We start from the raw sequence: 21,404 nt of genomic DNA, 5'->3' as shown, positions 1-21,404 counted from the left end.
TTAGAATAAATGGAGTGTCTATATAAATGGAATTAAACAGGGTTCCATTTCATTATGTTGCTGTGATAAAATTCCTGGACAAGAAGCAATTTGGGAAAGAAAAGGGATTACTTTAGCTGGTTTCAGAGTATAGTCCATCCTGTGGGTTAGTCCTGGCAAGAACCGGAGTGAGCAGGCCATATCTACAGTGATGAGTAAGATGAATACTGCTTTCTATAAAAAACAAAAACCACAAAACAAACCAACAACAACAACAAACTGTCACCAGGTAAGGAAATGTAGTTTATGTGCTTCCATCTTGGTGAGAGTAGAGAGAAAGCATGAATGAAGGAGAAGAGAGAGCCGACATCAGGAGAGACTAGCACTGAGTTCTTTCCCAAACAACACCCTTCCCAAACAAGGAACCCCACTCAGGTGGGGTTGGCCCATTAGCCAGGCTGGCTCTGCACTTACTAGCTGAAAGGACTTTGCCCTCTTCACCATCCCGACTCTGCCTCCCAAGTACTAGGATTACAAGCATGTATCGTACTGCCTAGCAGCATTTCTGTACAAGTGATTCTGTGAACATACATTTTATTTTCTCTTGGGTGAAACCTAGGAGTGGAATTATTGAGGAAAATAGCAAGGATATATTATAACCTTTATTTTATTTTTAAAAATATTTGTTTTTATATGTATGAGTGTTGGGCTGTGTGTATGTGTGTATATGTGTATGTGTGTGTATATATATGCGTATATATGTGTATATTTATATGTATATATATGTATGTGTGTATTGTGTATATGTATGTATGTGTGTACATGTATGTGTGTGCGTGTACATGTATGTGTGTAATGTGTGTGTGTGTGTGTGTATATGCACCATGTGCATGCAGTGCTCATGGAGTCCAAAAGATGGTGTCAGATTCATTGAAATTGGATTGTTAATTGCTATGTGGGTGCGAGGAATTGAACCCCAGTCCTCTGGAAGCCAATGCTCTTAGTTGCTGAGCCTTCCCTCCAGCCCCTAGTTTAATGTTTAAAGATGCTGATTCTTACAAAGTATATAATTTTTATTTTATATTTCTAAAAACAGCATGTGGAAATTTCACTTTCTCTACAGCCTTATCTGATGTCTATTCTGACAGTCTCTTTAGTCAGAGCCATTCTGTGCACTGCAGACTGGCTGTAAGCTGTCTTCTTTATGGCTGATGATGTTGAATATTGTTTTTATGTGCCTGTCTACCATTTCTGTCTTCTTTGATAAATGTCTGGTCAGATCTCTTACCCATTTTCAGTGAGGTTTGCTTTCTTATTGTTGAGTTTATCAAGTTCCTTGTATATTCTACATATAAGGTTTTATTTTTAATCAGGTACATGCCTTGTAAATATTTTTGCAATCTGTTTCTTATTTACTTTTTGAACTGTGTCTTTGAAAGAGTTTTTAACTTATGAAATGTAAAGTCTTTATCAATTGAACTTTAACACAGTTCATATTAATTGATTCATCAGTGGATTGAAGGGGAGGGCACATGTGCACCTCGGAGGCCAGAGGACAACTCGCTGGAGCTGATTCTCTCCTTCCTTCCTTCCTTCCTTCCTTCCTTCCTTCCTTCCTTCCTTCCTTCCTTCCTTCCTTCCTTCCTTCCTTCCTTCCTTCCACCATGTGAGTCTCAGACCGTCAGACTTGTCAGCAAGCACCTTCCCACTCTGAGCCTGTCACTGCCCTCCAGCCACTGCCGGCCACTGCTCTTCCGTGTGTAATGTTCTTAGTTCTTATCCAAGACCTGGTGCTTAACCCAAAGTCTCAGGGACAGCCGTCTGTGTTCTTTTCTAGAAACGGTAAACATTTTAGACTTAAATAAGTTGATTTAAACTTAACTAATTATTTTAAAACAAGCTTTGAAGCAACCTTCTTATATTTAGGTCTATGATCCTCTTTTGGTTGATCTTTATATGAGTTGTAAGGTGTGGATTAAGTTTGTTTGCATGATGTGCTCTCTGGTTTCCTGCAGCACTTGTTGAAAAGGCTGCACCTTGTGCACTTAACTGCCTTTGTGTAAGGGAGGACTCGGCTCTGGCCCTGTTTCTGAGCTCTGCTGTGTTCCATCAAACTGCTAGTGATACTAATATTATAATATATTACTATATAATACTCGATTACTACAGTTTAAGTCAGATTAATTTTGGCTAGACTAGGTCTTTTGGGTTTCCCATAAATCATAGAATCAGATTGTGAATTGATTTTTTTTAAACCCCTATTGGGATTTTGACTGGGAATACACTGCATTTATAAGTTAATTCAAGTCTTTCAGTACTTGAACAATGTATATCTGTATGTCCATTTAGATCATCATTAATTTCTGACAGAAATATCTTGTAGATTCCAGTATGCAAGTCTGAATATCCCTGTATATATTCATACCTAAATATTTCATATTTTAATACTATCACAAACGGCATTTTAAGTTCATATTTTAATTGTTTTAATTTCAGTTTATAGACATGCAGCTGGGAGCATGGGAAATGGCTCAGCTGGTAAAGTGCTCGCTGCCCATGATATCAGGACCTGAGGTTCAATTCCCAGCTCCTACATAAAAAGCCAGGCATGCCTGTGTGCACATGTTATCCAGTACTGGGTAGGCAGGAACAAGAGATCTTGGGGGCTCGATGGCCAGATGTTCTAGTCTATTCAGTGAGCTTCCGGTTCAGTGAGCAACTTTGTCTTTAAAAATATGTGGCGAAAATAGAGGAAGATAACCACCACCAATGTCTAGTTTTCATTGTGCATACACATACATGTGCACCTTCTACAAGAGTGCACACATCCACACAGATGTACACACACATATATCCCATACACATATCATGCAAGTACATCCTCTACAAGATGCACATACTACACGCCTATACACACACATACGCACGCACTCCACACATAGACACATACCTGTGCACCTTCTACAAGAATGCACACACCCACATACCTGTACACACACATATAATATTGTGCACCCCCACAAGAACATACACACTTCTACACACACATACACACAAATGTACACACCTCTACACACATACACACACACTTGAATAAAATAAACCCATTCATTTTTTTTGTACCTTTCAATCTTACTAACTCTACATAGTAGTTCTAGTAGATTTTTTTGTAGGTTCCACCAGGTTTTTGACACAGGCAACCACAACTGCTTTGTATCAGGTTGAACTGGTTGGTCCCTATTGTTCCTGGTATTTTTAATTGGGAATAGATATTAGTTTTATCAAAGGGTTTTTATACATTCAAGCAGCTATTTTTTTAAAACTTGTTATCTATTGAATTATATTTTCTTTTCTAAAGTTATGCCTTTTCACTTTAGGAATAAAATTAACTTCGTGATTACAATTGATCTTTTAAAGATATTGTCAGGTTTTTATTGGATCATTTCTAAAGTAAATTATGAAACCCAAAGTAAATTTCACAGATATGATCTCCTTGTAGGGCTTGAGTATTTGAAATTATTTTACTTGTTCAAAAAATAAGCTTATTCTCTTTATTTCTTTTGAACAGAATGGTATACTTCAATTCAGGAACTAAAGATACAAAATATGCTTTATGATTTTAACTGTCTACACCTAACTCAGGGCTGGCATATGAAGAATGTTCAGTAAATATATTTTGTTGAAAGCCATGTCCAGAAATGCTATTAAGAGAGCAGAGGTGCCCATCACAAAGGGGTTTTCTCATCCACCAGCCTGAGGTGTGATTTAAGGCTTTTGAGAAAGAAGTGACACTCTGCTGATGGAAAACCGATTAAAAGAAAGTTGTCCGTGTGACAGGAAGCTCTTTTCCCCAATTACTGAAGGAGTCTAGTGGCGAAAGGGCAAAGGCGTCAGCTGAGCAGAGGCTGAAGGGTGGGAAAGGAAATAATGAGAGCGGTATCAGGAGAAAGCATGGCGCTCACCCAGGGGTGAGCGGTATTAGGAGATATCATGGCGCTCACCCAGGGGTGAGCGGTATCAGGAGATATCATGGCGCTCACCGGAGGGGCTGCACGTGAAGAGGTGGAGGGAACAATAAGGGATATTGTCAGCATCTGGGAACACAAGACAAGTGGCTGGCAAATGGGAGGACTTGTGGCTGCGGAATAACCACGTAGAAAGGTCTGGAAAGCAGCGCAGCCTTTGGAGCTCTGTTCTGGGAGCTGGGTTCTTCAGATAGGCATGGACATTAAAGGCGGTGTTTGGAACTCCTGCGGACCTGCCCTGCGATGGGGCTCAGCATGCTCCAGGGGACCCGCTGCCTCAGCTGCAGCCTCTTAGTGGCAGCTAAGCAGGGCTGCTGAAGGATTTCAGTGGCTTCTGTTCTACTTGCTAGTGCAAGACAGACAGGGTATTTCATCTACAAGCACCTCAGTTCTCTTAGATGATGAAGAAAGCTTAAACCTCACAAGCTGGTTATGAGCCTTAGATGAGCTGAAGAACATTTGTCGCCACACTAAACATCAGTGGCTTTCCATCTGATTAAAGCTGTCTAAGTGAAGCGCAAAGAAGAAAGGAGCCAGGCGGGAAACCCTCCCAGTGTCTGTTAAGAACTCAGCAAGGAGGGCTTTGGATTGCAGCCGGGACTGAGTTCCTCGTGCTTATTTCCTGGAGACTTATCTACTTTGCATTTAAAGACTATACTTAAAACACGAAATGGGCACTTGCTTTCCTCTCTATCCTACAGAGAGGTGAAAACTCCAGCCATCCCTGTGGTGGGTGCATAGTGAAGCCCCTGCCCCTCCAGCATACAGAATCCCGTGTTCTGGAGAACAGCATAGCATTTGCTTCTGAGCCCTCCGCATCCTCCTGAGTACTTCACAATCCCAGAAGTCATAACACAACATGAATTCACATGGGGCCATCTTGTAGTTTAGTGTTTAGGGAATGACAGGAAAAATGTTTGCAGAAGTTTAACACAAGGGCAGCTTTTTTTCCTGAACATTTTTTTTGGGGGCGGGGGGTCAGGACATTTTTGAGGGTTGACTGATCTTACAGAATTTGCAGATAGTCAACTGGATTGTGAGAGTGCTAAACCTGAGCTGTGGCTGACGTTAAGCACAAAAGCATTAGTGATAAAGCCAAAGGTCCAGGACACTGTTTTGTTGTCAGTAATAAGCTTCAAAGCCTAACTAGTATTTTCTTTAAAATTGAATTAAGGGCCTGGGAAGATGGCTCAGCGGTTAAGAGCACTGACTGCTCTCCCAGAGGTCCTGAGTTCAATTCCCAGCAACCTCATGGTGGCTCACAACCATCTGTAATGGTGTCCAATGCCCTCTTCTGCTGTGCCTGAAGATGGCGACAGTGTACTCGTACATATAAAATAGATAATTCTTTAAAACTGAACCGAATGAAGGTCACGGAATGCCTGTGTGGAGACTCTTAGCTTTCAAACATTCTGGTTTGGTTTAAATGGTAATTACCCTGGTGACTGGCTTGCTTTAGGCTTGTTTTAGATGTTTTGCTCAGTTTCTAGATTGTCTTGTTAAGACTTGAGGCACGGTTTTGTTACTTAGTCCAAACTGGCAATACACTCCCAATCCTCCTGCATCTGCCTCCCAAGTGCTAGGATCCAGATGTGTGCCACTCCAATGCTAGGATCCAGATGTGTGCCACTCCAGTGCTAGGATCCAGATGTGTGCCACTCCAGTGCTAGGATCCAGATGTGTGCCACTCCAGTGCTAGGATCCAGGTGTGTGCCACTCCATTGCTAGGATCCAGATGTGTGCCACTCCAGTGCTAGGATCCAGATGTGTGCTACTCCAGTGCTAGGATCCAGATGTGTGCCACTACCCTTGCTCCTTCGGTTTCTGATCTGTCCCCTCCTTCCTTGTACCCAGCAAAGTCCCCTTTCTTGCTCCATTAAAGACTTGGGGACGGGGTGGGATTCTTGTCTGGCTAGTAATCTTAGCTAGGAAAACGCTAGTTGTTTCTCTGCCATCTGTGCTAAGGGCGGAGTGAAAACTTTATGTGTGTGAAAGAGTTCATTTTCCAGCCAATAACACCAGCTAAACTCATTATTTAACATTTTGCTACAAAGGGCCTATTGAAGATGTGCTTGGTTGCATAGCAAACAAACAAGCAAACAAACAAACAACCCCACCAGGTCTGAGCTTCGTTGCTCAATCTTTCTGTTACTGCAGGAAGACTTCCAGCCTTGGCTGGCCTTGAGGTTCTTATACTACAGCAAGACTGGCCCAAGCCACAAGCTGCTGAAGGCTTCTGTGGTTCTAACCCTGGGTAGGAAAAAAGTAAGACTGTGTGGTTTGTCTTGATGGGGCAAAGGCTAAGTCAAGCCTTTCCCCAAATGAGCCACTCAAAGGATGCTCTCTCAGCATCCGAGTCGCCCAGACACACAGATGGCTGAACAGCTGCCCCAAGGATGTCACAGTTAACCCAGTCACAGGCCGGTCATGGCCATGTGCTTCACAGGGAGGCCTCCTCCAGCTGACTTCAGTAACACTCTGGGCCCATTTTAAACCAGAAGCCATGAGGGACAGTGGCAGGAACCTGCCACCTGGAATCTCATCTCCATTCTGTCCCGTGGTAGCTGGTAACCAGCAGGATCCACACCACTGTCTATAAGCCTGAAAAACCAGAATGGATTGGGGTGCTCATGCCTGGGTCCTGGGGATTCTGGTTGTGGGATGTGAAAGTTATTTCTTTCTATCTTTAAAATTTTTAATATTTGAGTTTAAGGAATATGAGCCAAACACTTAAGTTAAACTAATGCTGACCCTGAATTTTCTTGGTGGCATTTTCTCCATATAAATGGAAAGGAAAGGCCAGAGGCTTTGGCCTTATTTTCTCCTCTGGTCTACGGAGGACTCCTTTCCCAACTCTATATCCGTGTCTTCAAGCACTTGATTGTCCTAAGACTCACTCCCCTAAAAATACTAGATTAAATTAATTCATTTGCATTAGCATTCAGGCTGCAGGTATGTCATTGATGGGGCTTATAGAGGATGAATTCTAACCTCTTGCTCAACACTGACTTTGTATATGTGTGAATGTTATATTTAGAATGTATTACAGGTGGCCACCTTAATGACCTTTATTGACATTAAAAAAAAACATGTCAAGACTATTTTTAAGCTGAAGTCCCAGTGCCCCAGAAATCTGTACATTTCTCAAAGATATCAACTGCTGTTTATATAGGTAATTCATCAATACCTTATTAAACAGATATATTTCTGTTTGTGGGTCATTCTGACAGTACCACTTCTAATTAACAGCATAACCTTCAGACAAATTTCTTCTCATTTATAATTGATTAGTAGATAGTAAAGTAAAATCTGCCATCTTGGGAGACAAACCAAATAAAACGGGTGAAATCTCATGATGGTGTTTTAAGTCTTCCCAAGTCGGGAGCCCTGCTAGATTGGAAAGGGGTGTGTGAAGGGGCAGAGGCTGGCTTCACTCTGCGCCCTGGTGTGTGTATTAGCTATTTTACTCATTGCTGTGACAAAATGCCAGAGAGAACCTAAAAGAGGAAGATTTATTTTGGCTCAGGGTTTCAGAGGGCTTGGCTCGTGCATTTGAGTATAACATCATGGTGGTGAGAACACATGGGCGAGGAGTTTCTTTACCTCATGGCCAACAGGAATAGGAGTTAGAAGAGGGCACCAAGATATGACATGAGCCCCTAGAACATTCTATCAGCCACACCTTCCAGGGATGAAGTATACAGATGGTGGTTTGTGTCGCCTCAAGTTATTCTCCTATGAACTGGTGCCCTGCTGGTTCTACTTCAGGGTTACTGTGAGGATGGCTGGGTTTATGAACACAGCTGTCAAGACAAATAGCCGGTTACTCACCAAGAATTAGTCTTTACTGAATTATGACTGTTATTTTGTTGCTGGAAATTTTGGGGGAGCTCCACCAGGGGAGCCACCTTTTACCAAGGAAATTGGCACTCTTTTCTGGATTCTTGGTCTTGTTAATGTTGTGTTTTAAAAAAGATAAGGAGAGAAGGAATATATCTGATGGATTTGTAGTCAGGTGTGGGGAAGGGGGTGCCTCTGTGGGCCCGGGCTGAGGCATCCCTTCCCCCTGAGGGACCAGCCCTATGACAGGTATAGTACAGAATAGTTTATTCAGAGCATGGGGAAGGAGTTGAGAGGATAGTAGAGACAATGGAGGGCAGAGGGAGAGAGCAGAGGAGTAGAGGTTGGCCATGAGCAAGTAGAGAGAGTGGGGGAAGGGATGGGAAGAGAGGGGAAGAGGTGAGAGGACAGAGCTAGAGCAAGAAGGAAGAGAGGGCAGTGGGGGGCAAGCGGCCCCTTTTATAGAGTCAGGCATGCCTGGCTGTTGCCAGGTAACTGTGGGGCGGAGCCTAGACAGAATGCTAACAGTTAATTACAGGAATTTAAGAACAGATTCAGAAGGAATCTCAAGGGCCATTTTATTAGAGTTTAAAAGAAGAACGGCAGTTTAAAAGAAAAGCTGCTCCCCAGAGGAGGGGGTTGGAGGGCTGTGCCTTTTGTAGGCAGCCGAGTTGAAGAAGAGGGGTGGGGGGATAGGGAGTGGGGGGATGGGAGGGAGGGGCTGAGGAGGGAGAATAACCGCATACAGGGAAAGGGGAAGAGTCCAGAGGGTTCAGGAATGCCTGCCCAAGCATCGTCAAGTGTCTGGGAAAAGGACAAAGATAAAAAGGAGAAAAAGAAAACGTTATTCTTCTCTAATACAGCATACTGGGCAGATGATCCCCAACCCTGTGGCTGAGATTCCAGATTTAACTTCGCCAGGAACAGGCTTTCTAGGTAGGAAAAATATATTATCTCAAAGGGATAATTATTCCTCCCATCTCTTTAAAAGGGCTTAATATATAAATCACCCTCTCAGAGGCACGGCCTCTTAGCAAAGTGATTGACCAGCAAAATGGACTTTTGGTTACATTTCCACCCTGCCCACAGAAATATCTTTCCTTTAAATGACCTTACCTGAGCGACTGTAACATTCCTTCCTTTGAAAAGGTAACCACTTAGGAAAGCCTGGGGAGTTAAGTAGTGAATGCTCTGTGCCTGGTGGTTAGGAGCGTGTAGCTATCTCCCTGGGGACCGGTTCCGCATCGGGTGGCTCACCTATTGTCACTGGTATCTCCAACTCCAGGGAATCTGGATTCCATGGGCCCCTGAACTCACATGTATACATACCCTTTCCCCTGCAGCACTTACATATACACATACTTAAATATAACATAAACCTGTAAGCATGTAAAATCACTTAGGAGATGCACTGAAACTGGGGAACAGATATAACCTATTTCCTTTTTTTCTTTTTGTAACCAGGAAAACTTAGAGATCCAATTTTAAAGTGGTTCCTCAGAAGGGATGAAACTGGAATTCTGGTCACACCCTCCCCTACTGCCTCCAGACAGGGTGTGTGCACTTAGGGGAGATGAAAAACCAGAGCTCTCTTCTTGTATTCTTGACTGGGACTGGGGTCCTTCCTGAAGTGCTTTCAGGATTAGCGCCTGTAAAGGGTCTACAATCCGAGCTATCCCGAGTTCTTATCAGTTTTTTTTTTTCCTAGACGAAGTTTCTGCCCGTACTTTTTTGCTTGTCTTACCCTTCGATGGCACGCCCAATGCTTCTTCTTAGCTCTTGGTTCAGTTGTGAATGTGGCAAAGGCAGAGTTAGGCTGTAGTCCAGCTTCCCGTCTCCATCCTGATACCAGAGTCGGTAGCTCTTATGCACTGTTCCTTGTTTCTAAAAGTCGCGGACACGGTCAGTTGCTGTGACCTCTTCAGGGGTAAAACAGTCATCGACCTCAGTGGTTCAGTGAAGCTGGCTCGAAGCAGAGGGCTAGAACAGGCTCTCTGTTCTTTCAATGTTTTTTCCCGATCACATCCCAAATGTTCCCCTAATTCTAGTGGTCTCTCCCAGTACTCTCCCTCCACCCCACCCCCTGCCCATCCTTCTTATGCCCCGCCCCAGTCTAACCACAAAATCGACTCTATTTCCCATTCTCATTCCTACCCCTCCCCTTTGCGCCTTCCTTGTTACTTAGCCTCTCGGGGTCTGTGGATTGTCCCAAGGTTAACTTTTACTTAATAGCTAATGTCTACTTATAACTGAGAACATACCATGTTTGTCTTTCCGGGTCTGGGGTACCTCACTCAGAATGATTTTTCCTCGGTCTATCCAGTTGTTTGCAAAGTTCATGATGCCATTGGTTTGAACAGCGGAGGTCATATACTGAAATCATGTCCCACCCTGCTACAAGGACACTCGTGCAACCATGTCCAATATCAGCTTTATCCATAGTAGCCAGAAACTGGAAACAACCTAGATGTTCCTCATCTGAAGAATGGATAAGGACAGTTGTCTAAATGGTGTGTATTTGGCTGAGCTGTTTCTTGTCTTTCAAACCCCAGCCTGTCCTCTGTGTTGTTGTGAAGGTCAACTCATGACGTAGACTCAAGCACCTTTGGTCTAAGTTATGATGGGACTCGTTGAATTCAAAATTCAGCTTTAGCTGTGAAGTGCTTTCCTGACAGGATGCTGCCTGCCGCCATCAGCCCCAGTTGCTCACTTCTCCGAGTGCCCTCTGAGGACACCTCCATTACAGAATTACAGAATGCACATTTGCATTCTGCATTCACACATTGCTGATAGGTTATTTCTCCGCCGGTGAAATGAGCCAATTCAAGATGGATTCGATTATATTAAATGCAGGTTTATTGGGAAGCTGCTCTCGGACTAGTTCACTGGCCCAAAGGACCAAGGCCAGGGAAGTCACCATGGGGAGTGAGGGGAGTCTTTCCATGGGGAAGAGGGAGGGAGGGGGGGCGGAAAGAGTTAGGACATCACAATGTCTGGATTATAGAGGGAAGAGTGAGCCCTCTGGGGGAAGGGCAGCCCAGCCTGTGGGCTGGAAAGTTCAGGCTGGGAGCAGGATAGGCCGAATAAGAACTAAGGATGCTGGGTGAACCTGCAGGGCAGGCCTGCTTTGATATACACCTCAGTCCCTTGTCTGGGTCCCAAACCAAACAGCTAGATGCTCTTCATTTTAAATTTAAGAAACATCCGTGCTCTTTAGACTTGGGCAGAATTCATATTTCACGTGTGTATTGCTGACTGCAGGTACCTCCCATTTGTCTGTGTTATTCTTTGCATGTTAAGACATGAGTAGTTTCAGGACTAAATATGTTGTTCTGTGGGAAAAAGGAATCCACAGTCCTCCTGGAGCTTCCCTAAGGTCACAAGACCACATTCTACATAGTGTCTGACACAGAACAGGGCTTCACAGTTGAATCTGTACTTGCTAGGAAATTCTTTTTGTTTGTTTGGGGTTTGTGGGGAGACCGGTGTAAGATACTGTCTCACTGTGTAGCCCTGGCTGTTCTGGAACTCACTATGTAGACCAGGCTGGCCTCGAACTCACAGAGATCCACTTGCCTCTGCCTTCCGAATGCTGAGATTAAAGGCTTGTGCCACTGTGCCTGGGTCTGCTAGGAAATTCTTTAACAGCAGAAATTCTTTAACTGCCAAAAGCCTTCAAGATTGAACCAATTTCCAGTCATGAAGACTCAGGTTCCATGACAGGAGATAAGGACCGATTTCAGAGCCACCAGCATTCTGCAAATCACACCATGTAGTGTCCACTCCTGTGATCTAAGTGCTTTCCACCCAATCCGAGGTCCTTTGACTTTATTTCACACAGATGTTGTCTCCCATGAGAAGAAAGACTATGACAAACTCCCATAATCATTTGTCTGTTGTAGAAAATTTTCTTTAAAAAAGAACAAACGTTTTTGTCATTATAAAGGGTCATTTTTTTTTCTGTATTTTGAGATGGTTTAACCGTAGCAAACATTAAACATTAAAGGTTACTATGACTTTAATTTTAAAACCTAGGTAGATGGGCCATAAAGTAATAGAATAATCATTTGAAAGGTTGAAATATTCTTTGTGTCATTTATATACCTAATATTCTTGTTAGAGAAAAATATATATAAATATTTAGAACACTCTTATCTAAAAAAACAATATGAATATGTAGAGTGCACTAGTTACTTTTCCTTTTGCTGTAATAAAATCGCCTGGCAGCCGGGCGGTGGTGGCGCACGCCTTTAATCCCAGCACTTGGGAGGCAGAGGCAGGCGGATTTCTGAGTTTGAGGCCAACCTGGTCTACAGAGTGAGTTCCAGGACAGCCAGGGCTACACAGAGAAACCCTGTCTCAAAACAAAACAAAACAAAACAAAACAAAAATGCCTGGCAAAAGTCTTAAGTAGAAGGGGTTCATTGACATTCAGGGCTTGAGGGAACAGAGTACCACAGAGGGCCAGGCATGCCAGGAGGAGCTGGGTCACATTACACTTAAGTAAGGAAGCAGAGGAAGGGCCAGTAAGACAGCTCACTGGATAAAGGCGATTGCTGCCAAACCTGAGAACCTGAGTTCAATCCCTGAGAACTCACAGAGCAGAAGGAAAACAGTGACTCCCTGACCTTTTCCTCTGACTTCCACAGAACCCTGTGGCACACAGTCACCCTCTCATTCCTCCCCAGCACACAAGTAGATGGACAAATGCTTTCAAAAATCTTTATAAAAGAAGTCAGGACAGAGGCACTGCCAGTGCTTAGCTCCTGTTCTCCTCTTGGTCCAGTCCAAAGCCAGAGCCTACAGAATGGAACCGCCCACAGTTGAAATGGGCCTTCCTACCCCAGGGGACCTAATCTAGATAATCCTCCACGGGCACATTCTGGGCCTTGTCTAGGTGATCCTAGATCCTGTCAAGTTGACAATGCTAAGCTTTGCACAGAAGATAGTAAAGAAATGTATCAATGTGCTAATAGCGTTGTGTGTAGGTATGATCACTATTATCATTGAGTATACTTCACTTGCTTTGTGTTGTCTATATTTTCCAGCTTCTACAGTTCTGATCGTATAGAATAATATATTACATTTATTCATTTATTGTGTGTGCACACAGCAGAGAGGCTTTGCCATATTTTTTGGAGGTCAGAGGCCAACTCGAGGGAGTAAGTTTTCTCCTTCTACTGTGTAAGGTTCTCCCTCACAAACTCAGGTCAGCAGGCGTGGTGGCAAGTGTCTTTACCCTCTGAGCTATCTCACCAGGCCCTCATCAGGAGACTTTTAAGCCTGTAGAGTTAATTCCTTTATAAAACCTTTCTTTGAAAATAAAATAAAATAAAAAATTATCTACGAATCCAAATTACTCAGATTCTTTCTGTGATCTCCCCTCTCCAACTCCTCCTGTAGTAACTATCTCACAACCTGGTCATGCTCTGGGCTTGAAATAAAGCTGCCTTCATCATATCAAATAAAGCTGGGTTACGCTGTGAAGGGAGAGAGAATTGGACTTTGGTTTTGTAGTATTTAAACTTTGCTAATGGAAGCCTTCTTCAGCATCCTGCGCAGGTCACAGCTTACATTTGCAATCCTCACGAGTGGTGTGGCTGCATCCGGGAAGCCTCACGCTGGGGGAGGGGTGATGAGGGAGTATCAGGTGGAAGGGGTGTGAAGACCTCTCCTGCTGACCTTCAGAGGTCATGGGTGTATTACACACAGTCCTAAGAGTTTTGTGTTGAGAAATCACTATATAAATCTTTAGTTCTGGCCATGGAGGACATCTTTGGAATGCTTGATTGTTCTCTTTTTAGCTAGGGAAGAAACTGAAGCCCGAGGTTGCTTCTTTGGGTGGGGGGATTGTTGTTGTTGGTTTGATTTAGCTTTTGTTTCTGAGTGTGGTTAATCTGTCCGTGCTAACAGATCCTGAGGCTTTTGTTTTTATTGCATCTATAATATCTTTCAGCAGAGTCAGGCTTTGTGTTTTGAATTTCCTGTTCGTCCCATAAGACATGCTTCTGTAGGCTGTGTATCTTCTCGTCCGTGGAGTCTTCCTATTTCCCGGGCAGTGTCCTGCTCTAAGCCTCTGAGTTGTAAGTGTGCCTCACATTATCTAAGGTCCCCGGACATTCTGGCTGGGTAGAGCTACCTTCTTCTTTTTATTATCCAGTGTCCCCAGTGATCAGTTACTGCTTGTCTGTGTCACCTGCTCAGTGGTGGGGTGTGTGACTGGTGAAGGAAGGGAAAATCCTCACATTGGAACAGGAGTGTCATCTGTCATATGTCTCCTGGAAGAAGGAAAAAAGGGGGAAAGAAGCAAGTTTCAAGAACAAGGTGTTTGTTACAAATGCCTGCATGTGACTGACTCACTTTGTCACCCCACAGGCTGGCATGGTGCCTAACTTGGAGTCTGGCTCGTTATCTAGCTCAGATGTCTCCTGAATGAACTAATGAGGGTAGCTCTATAGGTGAATACATCCCAGGGAATGTTTCTCTGAAGGAGAGGAGACATGTAGCATTGGGGACAGGGGGTGGGGCATTCTTTTGGCATTGCGTGTTTAAAAAAAAGTCTGTTTCTCATCAAATGCTTCCACTGGGTAGAAATTGAGACCTTTGTTCAGGTAACTGATTTCAATGTCCAGACTCATTAGCTACAGGGGCCTGTTTTATAACCCACCATCATGGTACCGTGTCTTATGGTTTTCTGCAAAGGAGGTTCTGGTAAGATTGTCAGCCCAAGTTATTACATTAAGCTTAATGTATTCCCAAGGAATAGGTGGCTGGGACTGTCATTTGGGCACTAAGAAATGTTTGTCTGGATGTTTGATCCAATCTGTATTTTTACTTAATGTGTAATTGGTGAGAAAATAGCAAAGACACATTTAAATGCGTGCATCTCTAACCTTGTCACGGAGTCCTGGCCCTCATTCATCATCATTACCGTGGCTTCCTGCAGCCGGCCGACTTCATAGGGAAGCAAGCCCTGAAGCAGATTAACGCCCAGGGGCTGAAACGGAGACTGGTCTGCCTCACCTTGGCAACGGAGGATGTGGATCCGGAGGGAAATGAAAGCGTTTGGTACAAGGGCAAGGTGAGTACCAGGCCTACCACATCACCCACGACCGCACTTCTCCGGGCACTGCCAGGCAGTTTTTTTTTTTCTAATTTATTCACTTATTGAAAGGATGACACACTTGATTTCTGAGCTGACATTAAAGAAACACAAAGTAATTAACTGACGAAAAACTGAAATGCTGCTCTTTTTTTTTTTGGCAAGCAAAAGAATCTATGTGCATTAAAATATATAGCCAATGTTTTTAAAATATTGGGAAGCAATTTATTTTTATATCTGCGAATGCAAAAGATGACTTTTATAAGAACGTGGTGATCTGATTTAATCTCTCAAGAATCTCTTTAAAAGATACGATTGGCATAACAACCACAAATCCGAGTGGACACATCCTGACAAAGAGGACTGCAGCTTAGAGGGTAGTTTGAGAAGCAGCCGCCGTTGGTGTTTCAGGAAGAGCACAATGGCCACCTTCCAACTTTGCATTGTCAACGTCATTCTGGAAGTTTGGTATAACCGGGGTTACTGGGATATAGCCCAGCCCCAGGACCCCATTCCCTTCAGCTTTTCTGTTTGCCAAGTCCAACACAGCTCAGCATTCGAATGTGATTTGGCTGCTGTGGGCTGCTCAGTGAGGTGATGGGAGAGTCCTGGCCCTTCAAGGCTTTTCCAAGAGCTAGTTATTCCGTGTGGAGCAGGGACAGCTTTGTCAATGCACCACACTCTGAGATCCTGGGCCCGCAGTTTTTCTCACCCACTGCAGGGTCTCTGATGTTGGCTTTCATTCTCTCCATCCCTTCCGTGGTAGTGGCTGGAGACGGGGAACCTGTGGCATCCGGTCAGAACCTCAGTGAACAGACACACAACCTCAGGCCTTTGGACAGAACTCATGTGGTTGACTTGCCCTACGCACCAGAGTTTTTTTTTCACATTTTCTTGTTTTGTTTTACAACATCCCTGTTAGATATATGTGACCATTTCTGTTGTAAATAAGAGCCTTTGGGGCTCAGAGAGATTGGGTAAATTCTTTGAGTGGCTAGTGATTGGTGGATGGAGCAGAATTCAGTCTACCTATATTTGGGCTTTGATTCTTGCCCCTTCCTGTAAAGCACACTGACTAATCCAGTTTGTCCTAATTCTGCCCTGGCTGGTGTACCCCTGAAGTCACTTTGCAACTTCATTATACGCCACGGCTCCCCATCTGGGCATGTTATCGCACACGATGAAGCCAACAGGCTTACCCCAGACCTCCCGTTCCCTCTGCCACTCCAGGCTGGCCTCCGCTTCCGGTCTCAGCCAGGGCTGAGCTCACTCATCCATGTGAATTGTCCCGCGTGAATCCCCTGCCTCCTCGCTTTCTCTACTCCCAGCTCAGGCATGTTTTCGTTGCCTTTTTAAAAATCTGTTTGTATTATTTTACGTGTGTGAGTGTTCTGCCTGCTTGTGTGTATGGGCATCACATGTATGCCTGATGCCTGCCGAAGTCAGAAGAGCGCTTTGGGTCCCCTGGAAATGACATCACAGAGTTGTGAACCACCATGTGGGTACTGAGCATCAAACCCAGGACCTCTGCAAGAGCAACAAATGCTCTTAGCCACTGAGCCACCTCCCCGGCTCTAGACTTCATTTCTTAATACATGTTCTTAGCTGGGAATTCTGGTTATCCCAGGATTCAACAAACCAAGGCCAGAAATTTATCATTTTAAGGCCACCCTGAGACATGCAGTGAATTTGAGGCTAGCCTTGGTTACATTGCTGAGTTTACATATTTTTTGGTTTTCCCTTTTCCTGTGATTTAGAGACAGGGTCTCATGTTAAATGCGTGGCTTTGAACCCACTCTGTAGCAGAGGATGACCTTGAACTTCCGATCCTCCTCCTTCCTTTCAAGTGCTGGCTAGTATTTCAGGGGCATACGGCCACACCCAGCTGTATGCCGAGCTCGGGATGGGGCGCAGGGCTTTGTGCATGCCGGGCGGGTGCTCTCCTAATTGAATCACATCCCTAACCAGTTTGTCTTTCACCTTTCTTACCACATGCCAGCTGCTAATGGAGTTCTAACCCAGTTACAGGATCCTCCCTCTTGAATTTCCTAACATAACCCTGTCTGCTCTTGATGTTTAGTCGGACCATTCATGCTAAAAGGTCCTCTTTCTTTCTTCTTCTTCTTTAATCCTCATTTAGATCATCCTCTAAAAATGTTTTTAAAGGTTTGAATTGCCGTACTAATTATGCATATTTTCAAGGGACAATGTGACAGTTTAATGCATGGCACCATGTGTGGATCATAGTAAGGTGGTTGACACCTCCAATATCACAGACATCGTCATTTCTCTGTATTGAGAGCATTTATTTTTGGTTGTGGTTGTTGTCTGTGGTGGTGTTGATGGTGTGTGTGTGTGTGTGTGTGTGTGTGTGTGTGAGAGAGAGAGAGAGAGAGAGAGAGAGAGAATGTAGACCTGGCTATGCTGTCTCTACTCCTGAGTGCTGGGGTTAAAGGCTTGTGTTACTGTGAAGGCAGAGAAGACAGAGAGCATTTAGAGCTTTCTCTATCAATTGCCACAGTTATACAACCAAACATGAGAAGCTATCCCTCTTGGTTACATATATACTCTTTATATTTTAAAATGATGTATAATTTTTTTTGCTTTTTTGTTTCTCAATTTCGGTTTAATTTCTTATGCTTTTGATAATTGATACTCTATTCCTGCAAACATTCCTTTAAAAAAAGAATTTTTTATTTTATTTTATGTATATGAATACACTGTAGCTCTCTTCAGATACACAAGAAGAGGGCATCAGATCCCATTACAGATGGTTGTGAGCCACCATGTGGTGCTGGGAATTGAACTCAGGACCTCTGGAAGAGCAGTCAGTGCTCTTAACTGCTGAGCCATCTCTCCAGTCCCCTGCAAACATTCCTAATATTGGAGATAGAGTATAAGTTTACCTGCTTATTCATCATATGTTTTTGTAGTTTACTCTGTGCCAGCAATGTTGTCGGCATAACTACAAATTAAACAGAAGAGAACCATTGTCTTTGTGGAGTTTATACACTAGGACAGAAGGGTGGACCACAAGGAAAGTCCATGAAATAGATTCACATCAAATAGTGATGTGTAGCCTCTGGAAATGTCCGAGTGGGGGCTGGGCAACGCCTGTGCTTAAATTGGCTTAAGTTTTTAAAAATCAAGACATTGCTGAAAGACTAAAGCAGCAAAGAAAGTTTTTAGGAAGAGGTTTATGGGAAAGTGTAAAGCGTTCAGGAGATACTGATAGTGGTCACTGTCATTATCACTCTCCTCCTGGTCCTCCTCCTCCTCCTGGTCCTCCTCCTCCTCCTGGTCCTCCTCCTCCTCCTGGTCCTCCTCCTGGTCATCCTCCTTCTCCTGGTCGTCCTCCTCCTGGTCGTCCTCCTCCTGGTCCTCCTCCTCCTGCTCTGTTAACAAGTTGCAATACTTAAGGACAGGGAAAGAAGCCCAGGTACCACACAATTTTAAAGGGTGTCACTCCTTTGAAAGGTCATTTCCCAAAGAGACAAATGAGAAAAGGCTAAAATAAATCTACTAAACAAAATACAAAGATCTCCTCGGTAGGGGGCAGAACAGCTGTGTGCCCTGGGTGAGAAGATCAAATGAGTCAGATTGAGCCCAGAAGAATTGAGGTAGAGCTATTTAGTTTGTGCTGGGAAATAATATTTTCTATTTTATAGTAAAACATATAGATTTTATAAGTGAGATAAAAGGAAGGGCCAGACTTCGAAACTATTCCTGCCTGTTAACCCCTGAATCAGAAGGTAGACATGAAAGTCAATACCAACACACAAAGACCACTTAAAAATTAGCACTCCAAAGGAACAGTCTTGTTAGGTGACTAACTCAGAAATGACTGCAAGGAAGTTGCTGTGGAGAAGTTAGCAGAGACAGGATGGCTGAGGCGTTTCTGAAGTGACTGCAGGCTTGTGACCTGTGAATCAGGGGACTGCGTGTGCGCCAGAGTCACCCAGAGCTCTTCCTGTTTCTTAGGCTGCTGAGGCAAGCCAGTTTAACTCCCCCACCCCACACAGAAATCTCTGGTTTACAGGCTTTGAAATGAAACCAAAGTTGCCCAGACAGCCTGTAAACCCCCATCCTCTTGGACCCAAATCCTTGTCTTATGTCACTAGACTCTGACCCAAAGCGGCTTCCATAGCGGGTATTGTATTTTGGCTGTCAATCACATGCCAGGTGAAAACATTCACGTCCTTTAACCAACCAGTTCTCATCATAAGTTTAGAATCTCATGGAGAGCTTCTTCGAGGTTTCAAAGAGATAAAGAACCCAGACCTCAGCAACACGGGTTAAGTTGGTAAGTGTGTTAACATCTACAAGACTAGAAGCAACTTGAAAGCTGAGTTGTGAGTGAGCAGGCAGACTCCTGCTGGGAGAGCCAGTCAGAGCCAGTTAAGTGTTGAACAGGGCAGCCAAGAAGGAACAGCAGAATTTATGAGTGAGTGTGTGTCTGTGTGCCTGTGTGTGTGAATGTGTGAATGTGTGTGTATGTGTGTGTATATGTGTGTGTATGTGTGTGTGAGTGTGTGTGTATGTGTCTGTTTGTGTCTGTGTGTGTGTGCATGTGCATGTGAAAGTGTGTATCTGTATGTGTGAGTGTGTGTATGTGTGTGTATGTGTATGCATGTGTGTGTCTGTGTATGTGTACATCTATGTTTCTTTATATATCATATTTTGCTTTTACTGTCTTCTATTCTTTTTGCAGTGTTTTGACTTAACAATTTGTTTTGAATTCTGACTTCTTCAAAAAGAGATTTTTTATTTTAAGTGTATGCCTGTTTGCTGGCATGTATGCATGTGTACCATGTGTGTGCAGTGCCCAAGGACCTGAAGAGGGCAACTGTTCTAGGAGCTGGAGTTATGGGTAGTTGTTAGTCACAGGACATGGGTGCCAAAACCCCAAAGCAAATGTTCTTAAACTTCTGAGCCATCTAGGAAACAGGGCAGAACTAACACTGAACAGTACACTAAACCTAGGTGCCTTATAATTAGCAAGGTTGAAGATGCTCTCCCCCAGACACTAATTCTTCAAGCAATACTAATGCTGGTGAAAACGTGAGAGGCAAAGAGACACTCAAACATCACTGGTGGGAAGTCTAACTAGTGCAGCTACTGTGTGCATCCGTGAGGAGCTTCCTTAAAAACTAAATCAGAAAGGATAGCCACATCACTCCTGAGAGCACACAAAGGAGTCTGATCGGCGTGCCACAGAAGTATCACACCCACAATCACACTATTCACACTAGCAAGCACACGGGATCAGCTGTGGTGTCCATCAGAAGAGAGTCAAAGGAAACATAGTGCGAGCATCCGGTGGAGTTTTACTCAGTAGCCATAAGGAAGAATGTGCGGAACTGGAGAGCACTGTGTTAAGTGACAGAACCCAGCCTCAGAAAGACAATGTTACATGTTTGCTTCCATCTGTGGAATATAGACTTTAAGAATATCTGTCACTAAGACATAAAAGTAGAAAGGAGACAATCTGGGAAGAAAGGGACCAGCAGGAAGAGGGAGAAAGGATGGAGTGAAGGACATGATGTGCGTGTGTGCGGCTATTTCAGAATGAAACCCACAACTCTGTACAATGAATAGACCTCTCCCTGCCGTGAACCAACTTTATAGCTCAGGAAACATCTGGGGACGAGAGGCACATAAGTGACAACCATGCTGATATGCTGAGGAAAGCTGTTCTTTTTCAGGTGGTTGGCAACACAACATCTGGAAGCTACAGTTATCTCATCCAGAAGAGTCTGGCGTTTGCTTATGTCCCAACCGAGCTCAGTGAGGTGGGACAGCAAGTGGAGGTTGAACTCCTGGGTAAAAATTACCCAGCAACCATTATACAAGAACCCCTGGTACTCACAGAACCTACCAGAACCAGGCTTCAGAAAGATGGTAAAAAGACAAACCTTGAGAAAGACCCATTCCCAACAACCAAGTTGTAGCTGACAGAACTGCTCTTGGTTCCTGCTCTTGCCAGGATAAAGGCAGCCAAGCCTTCACTTCAAAATCATCAAAATGCAGATCAGTGTCTTTGTAAAAAAAAAAAAAAAAAAAAAAAAACCTTTTCATTGTTTCCTAAACACAATGGTTTGATGACTGAATGGTTTGCATTGTTTGATTTCATTATTCAAATGAATTTAAGACAAATACTTTTTTATTACTTTTATTACTTTTTATTATTGGTGTTTATGAAACCCAATCGGAGAAACATTAGGTGTTTGCCAATATGAAATCATGATTCTTGTGGGAAATTAAGGACTCCGGGATGTCAGGCTGATAGCTGAGAACAAATGAATAAATTATCTTTCACAGATGCAGATGCAATCAATGGTGGGGCAGACTTGCTTTATTGAGAAACTTCCCCTTAAGTGGAAAAGTGATAGATTGAACTTTTCATTATATGTGCATGATGGAAATAGCATTTGTTATCACTGTGTTACATACACTCT

At 43.7% G+C, this 21,404-nt stretch overlaps 1 protein-coding gene across 1 annotated transcript in view; it reads left to right on the top strand.

Moving 5' to 3' along the window:
- Positions 1-20,992, top strand: part of Dmgdh (dimethylglycine dehydrogenase) — a 71,098-nt gene extending 50,106 nt beyond the window's left edge. The window contains exons 15-16 of the mRNA XM_052159686.1: positions 14,791-14,925; positions 20,652-20,992. Of these exons, the coding sequence (XP_052015646.1) occupies positions 14,791-14,925; positions 20,652-20,897 (381 nt within the window). The 3' untranslated portion in view covers positions 20,898-20,992. The remainder of the gene's footprint in view (positions 1-14,790; positions 14,926-20,651) is intronic.
- The last annotated feature ends 412 nt before the right edge of the window (positions 20,993-21,404 follow it).

This window comes from Apodemus sylvaticus, chromosome 16, assembly GCF_947179515.1.
Source record: "Apodemus sylvaticus chromosome 16, mApoSyl1.1, whole genome shotgun sequence".
NCBI classification, from domain to species: domain Eukaryota; kingdom Metazoa; phylum Chordata; class Mammalia; order Rodentia; family Muridae; genus Apodemus; species Apodemus sylvaticus.
Note: the sequence above shows the minus strand (reverse complement) of the source record. Positions and strands in the feature narration are given on the sequence as shown.